The 19,905-nt window shown below is 40.6% G+C and overlaps 3 protein-coding genes across 3 annotated transcripts; 1 reads left to right on the top strand and 2 right to left on the bottom strand.

Moving 5' to 3' along the window:
* Positions 1 to 6,729: 6,729 nt before the first annotated feature.
* On the bottom strand, positions 6,730 to 8,835 carry atp6v1f (ATPase H+ transporting V1 subunit F). Its single transcript, XM_012850566.3, has 2 exons — positions 8,648 to 8,835; positions 6,730 to 7,192 (listed from the first exon to the last, which is right to left on the bottom strand). The coding sequence occupies exons 1-2, from the start codon at positions 8,803 to 8,805 to the stop codon at positions 6,991 to 6,993; spliced, it is 360 nt and encodes a 119-aa protein (XP_012706020.2). The 5' UTR covers positions 8,806 to 8,835; the 3' UTR covers positions 6,730 to 6,990.
* A 19-nt stretch (positions 8,836 to 8,854) lies between these two features.
* On the top strand, positions 8,855 to 11,965 carry lamtor4 (late endosomal/lysosomal adaptor, MAPK and MTOR activator 4). The gene is made up of 4 exons (XM_012850567.3): positions 8,855 to 8,979; positions 9,059 to 9,142; positions 11,549 to 11,666; positions 11,761 to 11,965. The coding sequence occupies exons 1-4, from the start codon at positions 8,977 to 8,979 to the stop codon at positions 11,856 to 11,858; spliced, it is 303 nt and encodes a 100-aa protein (XP_012706021.1). The 5' UTR covers positions 8,855 to 8,976; the 3' UTR covers positions 11,859 to 11,965.
* A 1,487-nt stretch (positions 11,966 to 13,452) lies between these two features.
* Positions 13,453 to 19,851, bottom strand: LOC105916194 (ADP-ribosylation factor 4). Its single transcript, XM_012850565.3, has 6 exons — positions 19,611 to 19,851; positions 17,102 to 17,182; positions 15,875 to 15,984; positions 15,447 to 15,518; positions 15,222 to 15,347; positions 13,453 to 13,983 (listed from the first exon to the last, which is right to left on the bottom strand). Exons 1-6 carry the CDS (start codon positions 19,675 to 19,677, stop codon positions 13,897 to 13,899), a joined length of 543 nt encoding a protein of 180 aa, XP_012706019.1. The 5' UTR covers positions 19,678 to 19,851; the 3' UTR covers positions 13,453 to 13,896.
* Between the last annotated feature and the right edge of the window lie 54 nt (positions 19,852 to 19,905).

Raw genomic sequence — 19,905 nt, 5'->3', positions numbered from 1 at the left:
ATATATCTATGTCTCATCAACTAAGACACATTTGTTTAAATAGTATGCATGTAGCAGGTAAATAATTCAAATGTAGATTAAATAATCATATCTAGTGGTTGACGAGGAACTCCAAACCTGACACAATCCACAGAAGAAATTAGATGGAAAGTAAAGAAAGGGACTTGTAATGATTTATTTTAGCAGTTCTATTTCAAGGATGGAGTAATCATATAACATGCAGCTTGAATCTACTGTGTATTTTCCCTAATTTACACATATTGACTCAAACACATACACACACCATAATTTCCCACTGGTATTTGGTGACAGATCCCCAAATTGAACCTGTTTCTGGCATAATTCTGGTCTACTATGGTCCACAAGCGTTCAGAAAGGTTGATGCTTTATGAAGGTCATTGCCGAAGCTCGATATTAGTTTTCTTTATCCTTTGGGATTGTTTTTCTGTTGATACACCAAACAATGTCCAGATTTTTGCAACCAGAATTTGAGGTGAAGTTGAGGAATTTTGAGGTTGTCCTCCTCCTTTCTCATTACCCTTGTGCAATACACAAGTGTCACTGGTGACAAAACAGCCCACATCATGATGCTGCCACCACCATGCTTGACAGCTGCCGTGTTTTCTTTAGGTCTGAAAGCTTCACCTTGAATTCTCTAAACATGCAGCCTGTCATTGTGGCCAAATAGCTCAAACTTTGTCTCATCTGAGCACAAGAAAATTCTCTCCAAGGCTTTTTCCCCCCATGTGGGCAGCTGTGAGTTTCACCTGAAGCTTGAAAGTGTTGTTTGGAGCAGGAGCTTCTTCTTCCGTTGACTTCCTTCTACTCCATGGCTTTGTTTTTTCCTCAGAGGGACAGTTTGGGTTAGATCGCTGACACTTTGACACAACTGCTTGTTCCCACTGAACAATGATCCCAGACACAAAGTTACAACCTCAACCCTTCTGAAAATCTGTGAACTGTGCATAAAACATGAGTAAGAGTGTGCAAACAAATCAGCCAATATAAATTAAAAGTACCAGTTCCACCACCAAGTTTGGCCAAATGTCCACCTAATACTTAACAGCCAGGTCCATCCCATGCTTGTTCATCATGGTTGTAGCTTCTGTAATCCCTCCACCGTGAGCAAATAACATTTCAATTAAATCTTTTAGGACTAAAATTTAATGTGGCACTCCTGCCCAAGATGATTGGAAAGAAACCTTTTTCTGGAACTATACTTGCCAGATGCAACAGATGTTTCAGAACAAAATGGCACAAAAAAGTAAGTAAATAAAAACAAACTGTATTGACTATGAAATTTCTAGAAGAAATATATTATTGGAGCAAAAAAAAAAGAAAAAAAAAAGGGAGCTGTCTGTGAGGAGGCAGGCAGAAGTGGGGCGGGTCTTTGATGTCACTTCCCAGGTCCAAAAGGATCGGTGGAAGCCCTTCCAGCTTCTTCATCTCCTCCGGACTGAAGATTGTTGCCGAGGTTCATCGTAGAGCAAAGGCTGAGTCGGCATCCAAATCTCAAAGGAATCCATCTGACAGGGCGACACATCAATAATTAATATGTTGCTCTGTACTATTAATTACAATGAAGATTTAAGACATAAATCTAAAATACAATGAGAAAATATAATGAGCGAATTTAGGAGATTGGAATAAGAAGCAGCTTCTACATATTAGCTTGTCTTTGTGGTATGGGATTTGAACTAATCCTAATTAATCTGCTAATCAGATCAATGAATCTGTACAAATTTCTATAAGAATGGTGAAAATTGTTTCAGAAAATGAATCACAATCGCGGATCTGGACAAAAACTAGCAATACTCATAATGTCATGAACATTTTTGTTTGATTCACTCATTTTCTAGGAGAACTGATTGGTCAGGAAGAGACACCTTTGCATTGGTGTAACAATATTTGTTCTCATTTTAAGATTGTTTGTACTGTGAGGTACAAACAATCAACAAAGAAGCAACAAAGAATAAGACAAAAGAACAAGTGTCAATAGTCTAAAAACATCAGTCAACTTTCCAAAGCTGTGTTCAAATTGGAATTGTTGATAAGAGGTTCAATTCAGCTTTCCATTTGATAGTTCCAAACTCTTCAGAGGCGACACCAAAGGAGCTTCCTTAAGTTAGATAATTCCCTTTACCATTTTAGACACGACTTTCCATTTGGATCAATAAGGTCTCCGCTGGATCATTAAATTAGAGTTTGGATCATTGACTTCCTATTTAGATTAAAAACTTCACATTTGGATCTATGACTTCCTGTTTCTCATTTGGAGAGCTGCCTTCTCCTGACCACCAACAACATTCTCTTGGGGTTCTTCACCTTCACTTAACGCCTTCCTGTTGGGCCCAAAGACTTCTCATCTGTATCAGATTTATCAGCTGGACAAATCATTTTACAATCAGACTAGTAGCTTTCTTTTTGAACCTATTTAGATACCTTACTTATGATTCAAATTACAGCTTTCCCCATTGGATAAAAGGCTTCGTTGGTCCATTTTCACCAGTTGAACCACTGATTTCAGGGACTTCCATTGGGTCCGGAACTGAAAGGCTGTTCTATCAGAACCCAAAATCACTGGTATTGGTCTAGACACATGGAAGGTGGCGTTCTTTCAAAGAAAGGCCTCTAGGAAGCAATAATAGATGGTGAGCCTGATGCTGAAATACATTCTTAGAGCAAAATATGTACTTTTAAATGTTTTGCAAGTCTGCTGGATTTTGTGGTAGGTAAATTGTGTTTTTAATTTAGATTGAGGTTGTGTGGTGATGGCTGCAGAGTTGAAGTTTTTTCAAAGATGTAGATCCTCTTCATGCAATGTTATCTTAATCTGGTGGCCGTTATCTCAGCTCCCCACCTGAACCCTTAGTTTTATGAGTTTGGATTTGACCAGCCCAGATAGGGACACACAGCTGGCTTTCCAAATTGATCAAAGGCAGCGTTGGCAGCCTTTTCATCTCTGCCCTGCTAAATGGAGGGGAGGTTTGTCAACTGACACGTGGCCTGAGTACAGCCCTTCCTGCAGGAAATGACCCGGAGTTGAAAAAGCAGAGAAGAGGAAGCTGGTTGGGCTAACGATGAGATCACGAGCGTCGGAAACTCTGTAAATAAATTTCTAATAATGCACCGATGAGTAGCTGGATGCCATGAGTCTCGAAGTAAAGGTTCAAACACTCATTGGAAAAGTCTGCTTTTTTACTTTGGTGTTTTCGTTTAGGTTCAAAACTAAAACTGTGGTATTATCTCACCACACTTCAAATCAATGAACCAGCACTTCTCTATGCTTTCCAAAATAAGCAACCTTAATGTGATAATTTCCAAATTAGCCTCCTTTGTTGTGTACCTCGAGTTTGTGTAATAAAGTAATGTGTAATGTCTTTGGATCAAACATTAAACGCCAAACAAAACGGGGAAGAAATCTTATTTTTGAAGCCATCAGGACTTTCAAGCTGTTGCTCTTTCTAACTTCATGTTGTAACCAGCTGTGCTGTAGTGCTAACTTTAGCTTGTACAACTTCTGACCCAAAGGATACAAGATATCGTCTCACAATTAACAATAAATAAAAGAATAAACTCCCAGACTTGACAAAAGTGGAACATTTTGGTGTAGGTCCTGCCACATCTGGTGTACAAGTTAGACAGTATTTAAGAGAAAAAAAAAACATCATACCAACCATCAAAAAGGGTGGTTGGTTGGACCAAAATTGTTTCAAAGTGAAGTAAAGGGCTGAATGCACATCCTCGATGGAAGTGGTTGCAAACTACCGGTAACCTATTTCTTTTCCCCCAATAAATACAATCAGCAGTTGAAAATTGCATTTTGTATTTACTCAACATATTATTTGTCTTATAATCAACATTTGATTAAAAAAACAAGAGCAGAAGAAACCTGTAAACTGGCATTATTTTGGCATCTCTGACTTTCCGTACATGGTTTAAGGGATTGTAGAGTGAAATCTGATTATTACCTGTGGGTCTCATCTTACCTTCTTTGCTTCATTCTGCCAGTAATTTAGTTAATAATTTTCAAATTATATAATTCTGGTTATTGTTATTGGCTTTCTGAAGCATTTTCATGGTGTTTTGAGAGTTTCAGCAACATAAAAGCTGTTCCAGCCAATCACATTATCAGACAGAGCTCACAACATAAAGTCCTGCGTACTTCTCAGAAGATTCCCTGAAACACACAGAAAGAAAGGCCTGGTATTACACCAGTGTCTGTTTTAGAGGAATACAGGTGAGTACTGAGCAGGTAAACTGAGTGAGGAATGGTTCTTACAGGTCGCTCTGAGGAAGAACCAACCTGGAAGACAAACACAGATCAGTTTAAACGTGGATGAACGTGGAGCTTGAGTTCAGGAGTTACAGGAGGGTTTACTCACATGAAGCCTGTCCTGTTCATATCAGCGTGCCTGAGAAGAACAACGCTTGTTTGGTAAATTTAATTTGTTCTTTAAAAGGACATTATTTCCTCCTGATACTCAAAAAGAGCCCATCTCGAAAATCTGACATTGATATCTTTGTGGATCAGGCTCGGGATAGATGGGTAAAGCATGAGGAATTTACCCAGCTTCCCTAGTCTCATTAATGTCCTATAAGAGTCAGAGCTGAGAGACGAAAGCAGAACCACAGCGGGTTTGTACAAAAAGACAAGTGGAACTGAATAAGGGGGCGACACCTGAACTTTTATCACTCTGCATCCCATCAGATCCGTATAAACTCTGTTAGGTGTTGTAAAGTCAACAGTCAGTTCATGCAAACTAAATGTAGAGGACAAAATGATCCATAGGTAACTGCAGGCTGCAGCTAAAATTATAGAAAACATTAAACTTAGCAAAAGTTTTGAGACTCGAAATAAGAGAAATAAAGAAATTAAGTTGCTAAATGCCTCCACTCACTGACCCAACATGGCTTCGGCCAGTAGCAGCAGCATGAAGAGTGTAGCTATGGAAGGCTGATGCTAACCAACCAATAGGGAGCAGTTGTCCCCTTAAGACCCGCCCTCCTCATTTACATAATGAGGCAGAAATGCGTACAGAAATGGAAAAGGGGCAGGCATAAATAAACACGGTTGAAGAGATAAATGGGATAAAAATATAGAAAGGAATAAAACAAACAAAAATATTAAAACATTGACAGAAATAAATACATTTAAAAACTAAGTAATTAATAAAGTTGACAATTATAATGAAAAATAAATTAGGTGACTATCAAAAAGAGGAATAAATAAATAATTAAAAAATATTTACATTTATGTCTCATTGTATAATTTAATCACTGCTTACATTTATTTATCAGCTGCATTTTTGTTTATTTCTTTTATGCCTATATATTTACTGAGCATGTATTTATTTGTATATTTATTTTGGATTATGACAGAGTCCGTCCTCCATAAAAAAAACAAAAAAACAGAATAAATAAAAACATCAGCCTCCACACTCACCTGGTGAAGTTTGTTTCATCACTTTGAGAAATGTGGTAATTGTTTGTGGAGTTGCTGTCGTCCTTTGAGAACAGTTCATCAGGTCTGCAGACAGGAAAGAAAGGAGTCTTCGCTCAGAGCCGCCAATCTTCACATGAGAAGCAAAGCTACCTGTGGTCAAATCTCACCTGGACTGTTGAGGTGGAGTAGGCAGAGGACCCGCAGAGATGAAAGTAGCCATCATCATCATCATCATCAGCAGCATCATCGTGGTGGGTAGCTGAGTGGCACTCTTCTGATCCAGCTCAGACCGACTGAAGGGTTTTATAGTTCCTACATCTGATCTGAGGTCAGTTTCATCCTGTTCATATCTCAGCCTCTGTGTTTACTGTCCTCCACTGAGGGTCAGCTCATGTTTGGCTGAACGTCAGCTGAAGGACAGCAGCTCAATGAAGCTTCTCCGTGTTTGCGTTTTCAGGTTTCAGTCTCGTCTGGAACTGATCCTGCTTCATTCATTACTCAGCAAAAGAGCAAAAAGGGGAGAAATAAAAACCCATCAAGCTTCATAACACAGAAAGGCAAAGGTTAACTGAAGCATAAAATAAAAATGTGATTACCGTCAGTGTTTGAAAATTTGAGATTAAAGAGGATCTACTTTCAAACTATTTGAAGTCAATCTTTCTAAAGAGAGAAAGCTTGATTCCAAGGCGGGTATTTAGGCAGCAGGCAATCCTCCAGGAGGGGAAGATGCTCAGACAATTATTTCAAACAGGAGGCGATTTACATAAGAGAGACCGACAAAATAAGAGAATCAAGTTGTTGCAATGGCCCAGTCAAAGTCTAGCCCTCAGTCTGGTGAGAATCCTGCAGTGGGACCTTCAGAGAGCTGTGCAGAATAATAAATAATAATATTAATAATAATAATAATTGATAATAATAATAGATAATAAATAATAGTTTCTGTGCAGAAACAAGCATCTGCAAACTTTAATGTACTGAAGCAACATTGGAAGGAGGAGGGGCAAATAATTGACTTTGTAAAGTGCCTTGAGATGACATGCATCGTGAATCGGCGCTATATAAATACAATTTAATTGAATAATTACTTCAGAGATGCGAGAGAGAGAGAGAACACATCAGAGCTACTGCTGCTGAAGTTGATTCACTTCTGCATGAAAGAGAGCCTTTATAACTTGGTTATTTATGGTCAAACAGATCATGTATAGATGTTTTAGGCCTTGATCGAAATTAATGTGCCTGTGTATGACATGTTGCATTTCAAAGAGAAAACAATGACAACCCAATTTCACTAATCACAAATATATTTATTCATTCCAACATCTGTTACAGTTTTATAAGTTACACGTCTGCACAAACACCGATGAGAGGAGAACAGCTACTTCAATCTGAGAGCAAACCAAAAACAACAAGACGACACTCGTGTCACATGAAAAAGTGGGCATCCACTTCCTGGAAACCGGCTGCTCATCTCAGAGGACACACAGTGTAAACAACCAGCGGACAGCAGACCAACACACTCACTGATGAACTCATTATTCAGCCGTTTATCGGAAGTCCTCGGCGCAGAACATGCCCTTGGCCCGGCGCAAGATGGAGTCCTTGGACGCATCGTACGGATGCTCTTTGGACGGGATCTCCAGCACCGCCGGGATCGACTGCATGTGGGCGTCGATGGCATGCCGGATCATCTCGGCGATAAACTGGTTGATCAGGATGATGGCGATGTCGTTCCGCGCCAGGAAGCTCCTGCAGGGAGGAAGGAGTTCAGCTCAGCTATGATAAAGAATGATTTATTTTTTTATCGGTTTACTTGTGTTGATATTAGGGCCGGACGATAATTCAATAACAATATAAATATCGATCGAGGGACGTGTCATTCAAAAGGGAAAAAAGGGTTAGGAAAAAATGAAATAGGAGAACGGTTTTCCTTCCTTTTGCAATCTAGCCTATCATGTACATTCATTGCATCCTCCCAACCAATCACAAACGCTGACCCAAGAACTCCTGTTGCCAAGCTCCGCCCCCTTCAAAGAGTTCAGAGAGAACGTTCTAAAAAAAAAAAAAAAAAGAAAAAGAAAAAAAAAAGCATAACATGGCCAGGATAATTATCAATATGATTTCTATTTTATATATTTAGTATATATCATCCAGCCCTAGTTCATATGACTTTATGTGAACCAAGGAGTTAAAAAGAACCAATGAGCCGTTTCAAGAGTGGTTTCAGAGTTTAAAATCTGTCCAGGGTGAAGAATCTGTTCAACTTTAGAGGCCTGTTCAGAATCAACAATCAATTTAAAGTCAGGAATGGGTGCAAGGACTTGTTCAGAGTTAGGAACCTGTTCAGAAAGGAGAATTTGTTTAAAGTGGAGACTCGAGCTTCAAGATTGTGTTAACAATTGGGAATCAGTTCAAAGTCAGGAATTTATTTATGAATTTGTTTATGGTTAGAAACCAGCTGAATCATCTGTTCAGAGTAAAGAATGTGTTCAAAATCATAAACCTGCTCAGCTTTAAGAATCTGCTCAGAATGGCTACTTTTGCAACATTGTCTTTGATAAAATGTATACATTATAATTTTTAAATACCAGACCTGTAAAGATATAATAAAAATAATAATAATCTAATTCCCTTTATATTATCTTTTTTTTGTGTGCCTCTGTAAGTATTCCTTACAAATAATGCCCCAAATCTTAGATGATTTTGACAACCACATAAAAAGCAATATGAAAAACAAAATACCAGTGTAATGTTTACTATCATATGACATCAGCACATCTACTGATGACGTTCTGATTAAATGTAAAGGTTCAAACGATTAAAAAAAATCATTTAACCTTAAAAATTGTTTGATTTTCAACGGAGTCTGGTACATATGGCAATTGAGTTAAAATTTCTGCAAATGTCACAGTGTTAGGTAATGCGTAGTGATTAATATATTTACATTCTCAGCCTATTTACACATATAAACAGATTATTTTAAAATGTAGTAACATTAATAAACGTTTAAGTGTGGGAGGTGGAAGGAGCTGGAGGGCCCGAACAACAAGCCGCACCAGACTCCATTCAGGTTTTTACTAAATTAGCGTCCTGGTCCGTACTTCCGTCTGATTATCGCTGTTTCACCTGAGGTCTAATCTGAAGTAGTAGAAATAAAAAACAGATAATAGTGTTTACTGTGTCTAAACGTGTATCGGGCCTCACTTGAACGTCTCCTCGATCTCCGTGATGCTGGTGTCCTTCTCCACCACCAGGAAGTTGGGCTTTCGGTTCTTGTTCAGCTCCCCGATCCCACCGAGCAGGAAGCCCGTCACCGTGTCCTCGTCGCCGATCACAGCGATCAGTTTGCCTCGGCCCGCCATAGCCAGCTGCTTCGGATCAGTTTTGCTAGTTCGGTGAGGAACGCTTCGGCTCGGGCAGCCTTGATCATGTGACCAGCTGCGTCAGTGGTCACGTGAGGGTCACGCAGAGGCAGAAGGCGGAAGCGAAGCTGCGCGCAGTGGAGACAACAAACAGCAGCTGAAACATACAGGATGGTGAGTGTTTAAACTTCGCCGTTTTTCTCTGAAAGCAGACGAGGCGTTCACGGAACTCGTATTCTTGTGTCTTCCTCAGACGACGGCGGCTCTGACTGCGGGTCTGGAGCGGATTCCGGATCAGCTCGGTTACCTGGTCATCAGTGAGGACGGGGTCCTGGCTGTAAGTGGGGTGGTGGGGAAAAAACACGACTTTCTCCACGCATAGCCCGTAAAGACAACATATAAGACCGGGGGGCCTATAGGGTATGGAAAGCCAAACGTGCCACATTTTACTATTTCCTGCAGCAAACTGATCAAAATGGTTAAAAATCAAACAACTTTATGGCGAACCATAAATCTTTTGTAGCGAAAATAATTCTTAAATCAAAGTTGTCTTCGTTGGATGAATTATACTGATTTTAAAAGATACTCCAAACTCTGCTTTTAACCCTCTTCAGAATACTGTTTGGATTCAACGGCATTAAAGTGCTTCGGGATTTTAGGGGTTTTCGTGGCTAAACGTCTGCAACTTTTTCTTATGTGGTATACTTTCCTATAACATCAGCTCAGAAAAGTCAGTGAGTGCAAAGGTTAAATGACGTACTTTAATCTGTAAACTTACTGGTGTGCTGAGGAGGTCCAGCAGGGACGTTCCCAGGGCAGAACAGATATAAACTAGGGCTGGGTAATATGGCCTAAAATCAATATCGTGATATATTGAGCAGTTTACCTTGATAACGATAAATGGACCCACCCAATATTATAGATGTGCATCTATTAAGATGTTCTTATCTTAATAAAAGTGTCACCCAACTACACATATTTCCCACATATAGGTTAAAGATTAAGTGATAATAATTACCCTATGGAGCAGCTGCACCTTTATACATATGTAACCCCTGGCACTCATTGATTGCCAGGTGCAGCCTGCCCCCGAAACACTGCATTCGCATCCATCTATTGAGCTTGGCAGCTTTAACTATGGTTGCGCTGGTCTCAGTAGTAATAACGACAAAGGCTTCTTCCTTAATGTCCCATGCAGACGGCATCACGCCTAAACCTGGTCCGGCCATCTCCTTGGTATCGGCTGCAAAATATGCCGTCTCCAGCTCTCTGGTGTGCAGGTCCATTCGTCACTGATTTAATGTACATTCAGACTAAAGTAGGGGTCCATCGGGCACCAGAGATCAGATGTGGCTGCAACGTGTTTAACAGCTGCTCTACCGCCGCTGCTAAAACATTTGAAATTTCCTCCATTTTCTCAACCTCCCCGTCTCCTTCGCTCCTTGTTTCAGACTGGATGGGGGTGGAGTCACGTCACTACAGCACAAAAGCACAAGATTTTATTTCTTGTAATTTTGGTGCTAATTGCTTAAAGATAATGAAAGCATTAAATATGTTGAAAAATGAGTGGAAGGAAGAGTTGCACCAGCAACTGGCATAACTGCAGCCTGGAGAGAATTTCAAAGCAAAATCCATTCAAGAATTTGGGGACTGAGGCTGGAGTCAGAGCATCAAGAGCCGCTGCACACAGGCAGATTCTACACATGGGCTACAAGCGTCTTACCTGAGCTAAGGACAAGATAACTGGGGTCTCATTTATAAAGCTTGGGTACGCACAAAATGGTGCCTGAAACATGCTTATGTCATATTTCCACACAAAAGTTGGGATTTATAGGAATTTAAAAAAAAATAAAACTCGAGGGGTAATGTGCGGTCCTCACGGTAACTCTGACTCATTTTGGAGTCGGGGAAATTGGCGACGCAGATGGTGCAGTGTGAACTGCAGCCAGACTGCTTGATGGTTCTTCTCAGACATTCATTTTCAGTCCATATCAGACTTCAATCACTGGTGACATATAACTATACATAAGCAACCTTCAAATACATAAAAGAATGCCTGTAAGACGTCTAAAATCTGAAATATAAGTCTGCACAACATTTCATCTGCTGCTGTTATATTCTAAAATTACAAGACATTAAAGTTTGGGTTTTAATTATCTGCAATTCAGAATCATCAAAATTACAGGTTTGAGATGTTTCACTCTGTGTGTAATAAATCTACATAATAAACAAGTTTCACTTTCAGAAATGAGGGACAGAAAATATAGAACTTTCTCACAATATTAAACTTTTTTGGAGCTGAATCTGTTTAGTACCTTGCAACATTATGGCTCTTAAGACTTTTTAGACTCACATTTCCTGTAAATATTACCTTCAAACTACATTGTATTTTGAAACGTGTGAAACTCTTGGCTGCTTTAAACTGAACCAGAACTTTCTCCCCTGACCCGTCTGCTGGGTTCCTTGCTGTTCTCATAATGCTGGTTGTTCTCTCATGTTTTCTAAGGAATGTCTAAGGCCTTCAGAGTAACAGCTGGATTTATACTATATTATACCACACAAAAGTGGACTCTTTGACTTGACATAAATCAATCCAGAAGGCTCCTAATTGATACTTTTCAGATTTTTATGTGTGCAGCCTTTAGAAAACCATCTGTGTTGATGTAGCACATGAAATCCCACCCTGTTTGTGAGCGTAATGTGAAGCATAGCAGGTTTCTAACAGAAGCCCTCCCCTGTCCAGTCTGCAGGAGAGCTGGAGAACGACGAGCAGACTGCAGGCGTGATAATGCAGATGGTTCGCACGGCCTGCCGCTTCAGGTTATCTGGGTCTACAGAAGCACCGTTCAAACGCATGTCAGGTAACGAAAGCAGACATTTCGCCAGAGAGCCTTCCTCTGATCAGACTCCAGGCCGCCTGGCTGACCGTCCACCTGTGTTTGTGTCTCTCTGTAGTGATTCTGGAGGACTTTGTTTACGTGGTGACAATTTCAGGTCAGAAAGTGTTTGTGGTCAAACGTCAGAACACCCCGCACGAGCCCGTCAATGTGTGAGGACGTCGGGAGGGGCAGACGGGACGGAGAAGATGGCGTCTTTTTTTTTCTTTTTGATTATTTTCTATGTTTAAGTTGACTGTAAAATAAAGTTTTTGAAACCGCAACGTTTCAGCTGCTGCATTCCTTTAGTTCTCAGGAGCTATTAACCTGCAGGACTTAGAAGCATCTCATCTGAATCAGATAAATGTCTCTTTACCAAGCCTCTGCGGTGTTGTATGACTGCATCGAAAAGTTGAAGAATGGAGGACTGGACTTAGGGAGCATAATGATTGAAGGGGAAAAAAACTCCATACAACTCATTTATTTCTAAGCTGCTCCTGATCCAGAGTTTTCATAATTTGAAAAGGCGTTAATAGTTCTGTTTTTTTTCTCACTTTGATTACTTTTTAATACTCATTTTCATAAAGTTCTTACCACTTACTTACTCAACCCACAGCAGATAATCAGTTCTGAACACCTTCCTATGTCTGAACTGATTCCAGCTTTTGAATAAATTCATCCTGAACTGATTCAGTGTGCTGAATAGTAGATTAACGCGCTAGTCCGGATTCTTGATCAAATAATTTCTTATGTTGAAAGTGTCTGATTCTGAACAGACTCTCCACTTTGGTTTGTTGATTCTGAAAAGAGTTTTTATACTACACCGCAATCAAAACTCACGTCTCTTTATTTTAGTCAAGAACTAATTATATGGGATCATTTGTAACTCAAAAGTAGAGATTCATTATGTAGTCAGCTCTGATTAGGGGGGATTCAAAAACAAAAAATGATTCCCCTCCAATTCATTAAAGGATCCAAATAGATGCAACAAATGCATTGAGGACGTCAGCACCACAAAGAACATCATTACCCGAGCCAACCAACGACCCAGGATGACTGAGGAGGTTCGCCAAGCGCTAAAAGCACAGAACTCAGCCTTCAAGTCTGGTGACAAGGAGGCACTGAGGACAGCGAGAGCCAACCTGAACCATGCCATCAGGCTAACGAAGCAGAACCACAGTCAGAAAATCCAGACTATTGAACTCTGAACTGGACTCTGCATCACATTTGCATCATTATTTTGCACTACAAATATTGCTGAACTCTCATTATCCATTTGCTATTTTGCACATAAACAATGGCTGAACATTCTTCTTTATACTGATTTTTTTATTCTCCTGTAGTGTTACATTCTGATCACTGATGCACTTTATATTGTAATGCTGCCTATTCCACCTGCAATCCCTTACACTGTCGTATGCTGTATGCAACTAAATTTCGTTCTGTATGCACTCTGTACATACAAAATGACAAAGTTGTCTAAGAGGAACTCCCACATTACAGTCCATAGATGAAGGTTAGGAATGTTTACTTTAAACCCTTATATTTGCTGGATTCAGCTCCACCTCTATCAAGGAACCTGCAGCAACTTAAAATTTATGTTACAATCTTCCAAAAAAAATAAATAATAAAACCAAAACCTTCAGAACAGCAGATCAGAGTGCACAGAAATTACTAGAAGTCAGCGTGGGCCAAGAAAAGCCTGATCAGCGCTTCTCTAGTAGGAATATGTGCTTAGGAACGACCTGGAAAGACGGGAAACAGACTTGAGAAGAAAAAAAAAAACCTTTATTGCATCATTGTTGCGTCTGCATTTCTTCTTCTTCACATTGATAAGGAATGACGAGGCCGTCGGGTCCGGCTCTGTGGAATGAGTCATCACGTGACCAGGTAACTGTCACCTGTGGTAAGCCCTGCCCCTCCCCCCCGTCTCCTCTCCCTACAACATCCCCATCGCATGATCTGGAGTTAAAACGAACAGATTAAAAGAAAACATACAGATCAAAAAGAAGAAGAAGAGGAAGAAGAGGATGATGGGAAATCAGGTGACCCCAGAGTCCATGACATCACTTCCTCCTACAGATACATTTATAATTTAAAAAAAAAAAACAAAAAAAACAGAAACAGTCTTGTGAAATGCTCCTTGTCTTCCTCCTCGGTTTGTACACGGTGGCGTCAGTCGGTGACATCCGCCTGCTGCTTCCTGTCAGGTGGTCTAACGTTTTGACAGCTCATTGGACAGCCAGTCCAGACCCTCGTAGAGACCGGTCCCCTGAGTGGCACAGGTGGCCTGGACGTGCCACTGAAACAAAAACCAAACAAGCAAGTCAGACCAAACGGAGCCAAAATCTGATTTTTTTTTTCCACAACCTCAGAATAACTTTGTGTTCTGGTTTAACCGGGTTGTGTAACTTTTTAGGATTTGATAACAGTCGTGCACCTAAAGTTTTCACAGCTACATTTCCACGACAGTGACAGTATATATAAATAGAGACTATTCTTAGACTTTCAAAAGTCTTGGTTTTAGTATCTGACAAAGTTAAATGTTTACAGCATTTTAACACTTCCTTTGAAGGGTCCCGATGCAAGAGGAAGGAACAAGTATGAAATGTTTGTTGCACCAGTGCTACTAAAGGAGGGGGAAATAGTTGCATTTGCCTGATTTTTTTTTATTGCACAACCAAAGTAGTCAATACCACCGATGCTTTAAATAGACTCTAATACCTATGAACTTAACTTATTTAATTATTTATTTAATCTTTATGCCCTTTTCAGACTCTCCCAAGTCTGTAATGCACTTTGCCACCACAAGGAGGCAGCACTGCCCCAGCTGCAGCTGAAGGAGGCTGTCCTGACAGGACAATCTGCTGGACATGTATATTTAATTCTCATCCCTTCTGGTCGGGTGAGACCAAAATTGAACATTTTTGCCTTCATGTAATATGCTGCGTGTTATAGAAAGCCGATAATGCATATTCCCCTTGAACACAGCATTCTCACAGCGAAACATGATGGTGGCAGCATCATGCTGCAGGGCTTCCTTTCACCAGCAGAGACAGGGAAGCTAGTCAGAGCTGATGGGAAGATAGTTGGAGCAAAATTAAGTGATGACTGATAGCATTATTTCCACTTCACAAATGTTGACAACTTTGCGTTGTTCTATCGTATTAAATCTCCAAAAATGTAATTAAAGTCCATTGATGTCAAAGAAATTTGACATTTAAGACGGCAGAATTATTTCTGCAAAGCGCAGAATGAGTGAGAAATGAAGCCTCAGCTAAAATGAAGAGCTTTACTGGTGTTGGTATTGAGATGGAAACTGTTTCCAGAGCAAATTCATTTGCATACAGTTGTCAAATAATATATTTGAAATGTTCATGTCTGTGTGATGCAAGTGCTGTGGGTTCTGGTCTCACTGCATAACTGTCTAAGCTGCTCGTGTGGGCTAAATACTATCCTGTGATAAACACCCCACAGCTTAGATGTTCAAACCTCCCCTGGTTCCTGTCAGAGAGGCGCTATGCATAAATCGATCCTTACGGTTCTGCTGCGCAGGCTGTGCAGGCCCAGTTTGTCGGTGAGTTCGCTGACACCCATGGCGTTGGGAAGATCCTGTTTGTTTGCAAACACCAGAAGGACGGCGTCCTTCAGCTCGTCTTCCTGGATCTGAGGGGGAGACCGAGTCATGTGACGTGTGAGGTCACCAAAAACGCTTGGAAACCTTGACGAGGCTGATCGGGGTGTTTAGACTGATTGATCACTCACCATCTTGGAGAGCTCCTCGGCTGACTCTGCCACTCTCTCTCTGTCGTTGCTGTCCACCACGAAGATCAGACCCTGCAGGAGAAAAACTGTCACCGATCAATACCAGACGTGTTCAACATCAATAGCAGCTGTCTGGATTGCCGATCCACATCATCGATGTCAGAAACATCAGTCATGTTTTGGGTTTAAGAACAAACTGTGACAGCAACAAAAAAAAAACATATCATCCACTAACAAAGAGGCTGATCGTCTTACTATGACAGTACAGTAAAGTATTATCATCAGTAAATTGTCTTGTTATGTCACAAAAACTCCCCGAGACCCTACTAGTGATTTTATTGTTGTTGTAAGAAATGATCAATGACGAGCTTCAGACTGAATCGATGAGCCGTATCAGCCTGTGGAGTCTGCAGGGCCTGCTGACATACCTGCGTGTTCTGGAAGTAGTGTCTCCACAGAGGTCGGATCTTGTCCTGACCACCGACGTCCCACACCGTGAAGCAGATGTTCTTGTACTCCACCGTCTCCACGTTGAAACCTGAGACACGCCGACACAGCAGGTGTTAGTTAGAGCCACGCCAGGTAAACGTCTCACTGAGCATGTGCAGTAAAGCGGCCTTCTGTACTTTACAATAGAAACATTTCTAACCCACTTGTCCAGAACCAGCGTTTACATTAACGCAGATGACACTTATTTTTATACCCTCAGATGAAACCAGCAGCTCTGCAGCCATCTCAGCTCGCCATCTAGATTTTTAATCCTGAAATGACCCAAATTTTCCTCATATTTTACAACCGGAAGTTTGGAAGATTTTGCTTATTCCCAAAAACTCCTTCATTGCCCTTAGCTCAGATATCAGCACTCTGGTCCTGGGCTTTCTTTTTATTCATGCTCTTAAATAAAACTGAGCGTGCAGAAGAATCCCAGTCTCCTAAGGTCTGTTGTTAGGTTGGCATTATAACAAGTGAATTACATCTTAAATTAGTTTGTGTCCATAGAGCTCATTCTGAGACAGACTTGGCCTTTTTTTCTTAGTTCTGATGCTGAATCTGTCTGGAAATAGAGTTCTGTATCCACGCATATCAATGGAAAGTTTAGTGAAAGGAAACTGTGTGGCAGAAAAATGGGTGGATGATTTAGAAATCATTGTCACAGTCAGGGAGCTTGGTTTATGTGTCGTTCTCCGGACTCTGAGGGCCAATGTGAAGCTCCAAGAAGCACCTGACTTATTGACCATGTGTTCCCTTAAGACTTTGTTTTCCTTTACAGGTGCTGATGTGCCTGTGTTTTCCCATATCAGCTTACAATGGAGGCAGGCATCAGCTGGTTACCGGTGTCAAGGTATACAAAGCTCCAAAACGCTAAATATTTTTCATCCTATGCTTTAAAGTCCCTTAAAGAGATGGCAAAAAGTTGTAGTTCTAATGGACGGCAAGAATCCTAATCCGATTCTGCTCTGAGGGAGAAAAGATAAACCTGTAGTTTATAAAAAGCTACAATGCAGTAACAGACTGAAAGAGCCTTTCAATAACCAACATTTGACCTTTGATCCATCAGCTGCCTGGATGACGGCCTGTGCACGTGTGATGGTTTTTACTGCTTGGACGTGGTTCCTAACAGGAAACACAGCTCCTCCATATGATTGTTTACTTACCTATAGTTGGGATGGTGGTGACGATCTCTCCGAGCTTCAGTTTGTACAGGATTGTTGTTTTTCCAGCTGCATCCAGACCCACTGGAACAAAGAAGATGTAGAAAATGTCTGATTAATGATGAAAATCAACCCTTTTTAAAATACTGAATTACCTAAATTATTGCACAATCCAATACACAATAACACATTTCCACAGTAATCATACAGGGCAAGTCAGTTACACTCCCCTCGAACAAAAAAAAAAAAAAAAACTAAAATTAGATAAAATTTGTTTTAATTTCACTATTTTAGCCGACTTTATGCAACAATATCTTGGACCAAATACTGACCCCTGTGGGACGCTACAAGTAATGCATAAGCATTTTCTTTTTAATCAGCTCTATTGCAACTTGTGCAACATTTCACTCAGGATCCTGAAAAGCTCCACATTTTTAAAACAGTTTGTTGGACCAAAAACATGATAGATGTAATAGAGAAATAAAGAATAAGTTGTTTTTTTTATTTTTATTTGCTCAGATGAATCCACCGCAGCCAGCCACACTGAGGTCTGGTTGTGATGTGAGAAAACGTTGATGAACTGAGGTCAGGGAAAGTCTTTAGGTTAAATAGAAAGTTATTTCACTCCTTTAAAAGAAAAAAAATGCAGTTGTGATTTTAACAACAACAAAAAGATCCAGAAATAGATTCATATTAGCAGAACCGGATCCAGACAACAAAACTGAATCCTTTTCTATTAGGCTGGATTTAATTCTAGGTTAAATCAAAAGTGAATCCAGAAGAACATAACTAGATTCAGACTACTATAACCACAACAAATCATCCAGAAGTAGATCTAGATGACAACAACCTGACGGAGACCTTAATCCATCCATCATGCATTCCCACTTATCCTTGCAGGGTGGAGAGCACATGTAATCTTGAAAAAAAGAGATGAAAAAGGGATGAAAGCATAAGTGCCACCCACTTTCTCCTTTCTCCACTGTGCAGGTCTAGGCTAAAAACTTTACTCAGTTTCACAAAAACTAGATCTACACAGCATAGAAAATAACCAGATCAGGAAGGGATTCTGACCAACATGAGGAGAATTGAAAAATACCTAAACTCATGCAACTGGGTCCCAAAGTGGAGCCAGATACCAAAAAAAAAAACATCTATATAGATTAAGGCTCCTTTTCTATCTCCACAGTGACCAATGTCAGTGTGGGCATTAAAGACTGAACGTCTATCCTACCGCCCCAATATAACATTGGCTAGGAGAGTTTAAATGGAAAGCAATATAAATATTTTTATCGTTCCAAATAATGCTTTCAAGCACTCCTTTGAAACTGAGATATCGTGCTGATTAAAACTCCAAAACGATCAACGGCGAAGTTTGAATCCAGATTAGAAGAACTGGACTAATTTGACTCCAGAGGAACAGAAAAGATTCGCTGATAGAGCGAGAAACTGGATCCAGATGGAAGAAGCTGGGTCGAGACAGAACACAACAGATCTAGAAGGGCATTCAAAACATCCAGAAAATAAACAGAACTGGGTCCAGACAACAAAACCACGCCTAGGTTACCTGAGATGGAGTCTGACTCGTTCAACTTGGCCCAGCTGTGGATTCAAGTAAACGGAAAACCCAAAACTGATCCTGAAAGTCCAAATTAACACAACTGGACACCAAAACAATGGACACCACAGAAACCGGATTCTGGCTTAAATAAGAATATCTAGAAACATCAACTAGAGACAGTCCATCAGAAAATGACCTAGACTCTCACAACTAGATAATAAAAAAGTAGCGGTTAGAGAAGTGGATGAAATAAAATTATTGAGACTAAAGAATTTTCTCTAAACTTAAAACAAACAAAAAATGGATCAACAAGACTGATAAAAATGGACACAAAGTACTAGAAGTAAATCCAGAGCAACACAACCGGATCAACAAACTAAGATAAGTGAATCTAGACGGAGATAACTTACTTATTTCGACCTGAATAAAACCTCTAAATGCCCAGAGCACCAAAAACAAATCCAGAACACAGACGTGGATTTCAACCAACACCACAAAACTGGACCCACGCAACAAAAGGTGGATCCAGAACTGATACACACTCAAGGATGGAGTCATATGTAGATAACGAGATCTACGACTAGATCTACAAAGAGAAAACCGCACGGAAACTTAAAATAAAACCACACACACTACCTCTGACGTCATCTTGATTTTTATAAATTCTGACAGGTTCAGAAGGTTAACGGAAAACGACAATCGGACAGTTTAAACAGATCTACCGGTCCTTCCGTTTACCTCTGGTCGTTAGCATATGCTAACCCGTTAGCTTACATTTTATCGGTTTTCTGTTTTAATGGGAGTAAAACCGTAACCAGCCGGACCGTAAGCCAGTGGACAGCGTAAAGCGGGCCTCGTTAATAGCAACAGTCCGGCTATAGAGTACGCTTTCAGCCAGCCACCGGCCCGGTCAGCTCGGAGCTAGCTAGTTAGCCTAGCCGCAGCGCTCACCCATCAATATCCTCATCTGCTTCTTTCCGAACAGCTTGGAGAACAGAGACGAGATGGTCAGACCCATTTTTTTTTTAACAAGCGCGGTGTTCCAGAGAGGCAGCCTGGGTAGACGACAAGCCGAGGGTGGGAGCTGCTAGGCGCTTAGCCTTCTGAGGCTGCTGTCAGAACCGAATAACAGGGGCAGGAGAACCGGATCAGAGAGAACTGTGGGCGCTGCTCCTCCTTGGTGCCACGTCCAGGCCAACGCGGAATAAATGACGTCATCACTTTGAAATAACTTTATTGACAGCTA

This window comes from Fundulus heteroclitus, chromosome 17 (assembly GCF_011125445.2).
Source record: "Fundulus heteroclitus isolate FHET01 chromosome 17, MU-UCD_Fhet_4.1, whole genome shotgun sequence".
NCBI classification, from domain to species: Eukaryota; Metazoa; Chordata; class Actinopteri; order Cyprinodontiformes; family Fundulidae; genus Fundulus; species Fundulus heteroclitus.
The sequence above is the reverse complement of the archived record's forward strand: the minus strand, read 5'-3'. Positions and strand labels throughout refer to the sequence as shown.

Excerpts from the sequence above, each read along its gene's own strand:
- atp6v1f (XM_012850566.3), bottom strand. The coding sequence starts at position 8,805 with ATGGCGGGCCGAGGCAAACTGATCGCTGTGATCGGCGACGAGGACACG. Across the intron at positions 7,193-8,647 it reads GAGATCGAGGAGACGTTCAA|GAGCTTCCTGGCGCGGAACG; the intron begins GTGAGGCCCGAT and ends TCCTCCCTGCAG.
- lamtor4 (XM_012850567.3), top strand. Across the intron at positions 9,143-11,548 it reads GTGAGGACGGGGTCCTGGCT|TCTGCAGGAGAGCTGGAGAA; the intron begins GTAAGTGGGGTG and ends TCCCCTGTCCAG. Across the intron at positions 11,667-11,760 it reads ACCGTTCAAACGCATGTCAG|TGATTCTGGAGGACTTTGTT; the intron begins GTAACGAAAGCA and ends GTCTCTCTGTAG.
- LOC105916194 (XM_012850565.3), bottom strand. The coding sequence starts at position 19,677 with ATGGGTCTGACCATCTCGTCTCTGTTCTCCAAGCTGTTCGGAAAGAAG. Across the intron at positions 15,519-15,874 it reads ACTACTTCCAGAACACGCAG|GGTCTGATCTTCGTGGTGGA; the intron begins GTATGTCAGCAG and ends TTTCTCCTGCAG. Across the intron at positions 15,348-15,446 it reads CCGAGGAGCTCTCCAAGATG|ATCCAGGAAGACGAGCTGAA; the intron begins GTGAGTGATCAA and ends TCTCCCCCTCAG.